Raw genomic sequence first — 2,749 nt, 5'->3', positions numbered from 1 at the left:
ATATATATATATATATATATATATATATATATATATATATATATATATATATATCAGCTAAGAAACATTTCATTGGTATTAATTTACCTTTCATTATTTAAAATGACTAAAATCTAAACAATGCTACATGCTGAAATACGCCAAAAAAAAAATAAATAAATGAATAATAATAATAATAATACATTAACTTCTGGGGTAGTGTTTAGTGGATAAAAGTATTTCAAGAAATCTTGGTCCTGTTCATTGCACATCTGGTTCTAATGGGTTTCCATCTGTTTCTGGATGTATATGGGAAATGTAAAAGCTGAATCTTTTGCTTTGCATCATTATGTAAAACAAACTCTCCGGTTGACATAAATTAAATATAATAACCCTATTTTCTAGGTCCCTGAACTCTCCTCACCTTGCTCGCCTCCTGGATGAGCCGCCGCACCACCTCCTTGATGTGCGGTCCGTTGTCTTTGGGTGGGTGGGTGTGTACGGCCACCCGGGTCACCCCTCTGAAGAACCCACCGCTGGGCCAGCCGATGTCCAGCGACGGGACCTCGGTGTCCGACATCAGTGGCCAGTAGGTAGAATGAACCCCTGAGTCTGCGTCGGTTCCAGAGGCTCCCTGTTCCGCCGTCCTGCTGCTGCTGCTGGTGTCATTAGAGTCATATTGTTTGAAAGTGCTCACGAGAACTTTAACTTCCCTCGCGGATAAAAAGTCTTTCGCGTTGTCTTCCTTGAGTCGCGTCTTGAAGGCGCCGTCGCCATTCTTCAGCAGCTCCTCGATGGCAGCACGCTGCTCTTCGCTGTAGTAGAACTCCGGCTTGGACTCCGGGACGTTGACACCGATGTGTCCGTCCTCCATGCATATAAGCTGGGATTCAGCCATGGCTACGGAAGCCCTGGCACCCCTAGGGAGGTCAAACTCCCCCCTACTTTACTGACGGAATCTTCAGAGTGTTTACCTGTGTGACGGCACAGGTAAAATAAAATAAAATAAAATAAAGCTGGGAAGTTTTCTTACCTGACCTGAAGCGTCAGAGGTGGGACAGAGAACACGTCTCAATCTCTGGTGCTTTCAAGTGAAATGGAAAAAAGAGAACTATCCTACAGTACAACGAATTGAGTCAAATAAATCCTCTTTCGGATTGTCTAAAAAAAACTGTTGTGTCCTGGGAATAATTAGTTAGATCTTTTTTGTTTGTTTAATATGATTTAATCAAAAATCCTTGTTATTCTTTCACATGTGATTTTATTTATTTTAACCAAAATCGCCTGCAAATATTTAGTATTTATCGTCGTTCTGCAATTTCTTGCTTAAATAAACGACTGGTGTACATTTATTTATAAAAATTATTGAAAAACATTCGGATAAAAGAGTGGGAAGGGGAACGTTTATTACCCTGAAGACATAAAGGTTTAATTAACCAGGTGGCCCTGAAGAGGGTTGCCCTGGCGGAATCTCAAAGCGTTGAGTTTATTTCTCTTTTCTTTTTGTGGGAAACATATTACATATTGAAGTTTTTTACAGCATAAATCCTGTGTAAATAGAACAATGAGTGCTCTGCTCATTCTCCTTGAAAATTGATTTTATTACCGGGAAATTCTCGGGGCAAGCAAGAATGATTTCCTCTGCACATGTTGTGCATGTACAGTTCATACATTTGGGGCAGTGTTCTATTTGTATTTTCAAACTACTTTTCTCAAAACTAACCACACATTTCAGAAAAATCCCAGAGACAACTTACAAATACTTAGTTTGTTTGATTCTTATAGCTGCAGTATTTAATAAGAAATATATATTTTTTACATATTTGTTGAAAGTGTCAACAAATATGTTGACAGCATGACCTGATCTGTGAAAAACATTGAGCTCCAGCTGCCTTTGTGACGGTGCGGCGAGAGGTTGGAGATGGAGTTAGCAGCGGTGGTTAGCTACTCTAACCCAAAACAGCAGGACGCACTTTTGAAGTATTCCACACTTTAAATTTATTTAACTTCGTCCACGTAAAGCCAGATCTCCACGGTACTGAACATTATATTTTCATACATGAGAAAAGTAATGTTAGTTTACCGCTCTGCACCTCATCATCACCTATGTTTTCTTCTACAACAAAATGGAAGACTAGTTCTTCTTCTGTCTCTCCACCATTAGCACATTTAGCAGGGCATACATGAGACTGATTAACAGCGGTAAGACCCTCCTCCTGGCTCTGATTGGTTGTTTTTGGTAGGACGTAATGCGTTTCTTCAGACAGCTCAAGGAGGAAGTGGAGCAGATTGATCTTTTCACAGAACGTACTGTCACAACATGGGGACATTTTTAACAAATATGGGGGGAAAAGAACTTTCTTTAAAAAAAAAAAAAAGTTAAATACTGTAGCTTTGCTCTATAAGCTTTGAACTGGTTGAGAGGGGCGCACGCCAAACAAGCTGTTCCCGCCTAGTGGGTCTGTCTCGCGCGTTGTCGTGGCACATGGTCGTGCTCGTGGACCTGAATTATTTTAACTGGATCATGCACCACCTTACACTCAAACTGGATGATTTGGAAGGTGCTCTGACAGAGCAGGTCCCTCGACTGGAATTCATATAATCCCTCGATTTCTGAGAATAGCTGCGTCACCGATGTTCGGCGTCAACTAGAAACGCTCACTGCTTGCTCCGCTCACGCGAGCTCGACACTAGCTTTACGCGAGCTTTCAAAAGCGCGACAATAACTTAACCCTCCTATTATGTTCCGGGTCAATTTGACCCGTTTCAA

The 2,749-nt window shown here is 41.0% G+C and overlaps 1 protein-coding gene across 1 annotated transcript in view; it reads right to left on the bottom strand.

Moving 5' to 3' along the window:
* Nucleotides 1–1,048, bottom strand: part of LOC106964050 (protein FAM83F-like) — a 13,034-nt gene extending 11,986 nt beyond the window's left edge. The window contains exon 1 of the mRNA XM_015059286.1: nt 404–1,048. Within this exon, the coding sequence (XP_014914772.1) occupies nt 404–877 (474 nt within the window). The 5' untranslated portion in view covers nt 878–1,048. The remainder of the gene's footprint in view (nt 1–403) is intronic.
* Between the last annotated feature and the right edge of the window lie 1,701 nt (nt 1,049–2,749).

Source organism: Poecilia latipinna, unplaced genomic scaffold (genome assembly GCF_001443285.1).
Source record: "Poecilia latipinna isolate Pla-1442-1.1 unplaced genomic scaffold, P_latipinna-1.0 Scaffold1618, whole genome shotgun sequence".
Lineage (NCBI taxonomy): Eukaryota > Metazoa > Chordata > Actinopteri > Cyprinodontiformes > Poeciliidae > Poecilia > Poecilia latipinna.
The sequence above is the reverse complement of the archived record's forward strand: the minus strand, read 5'-3'. Positions and strand labels throughout refer to the sequence as shown.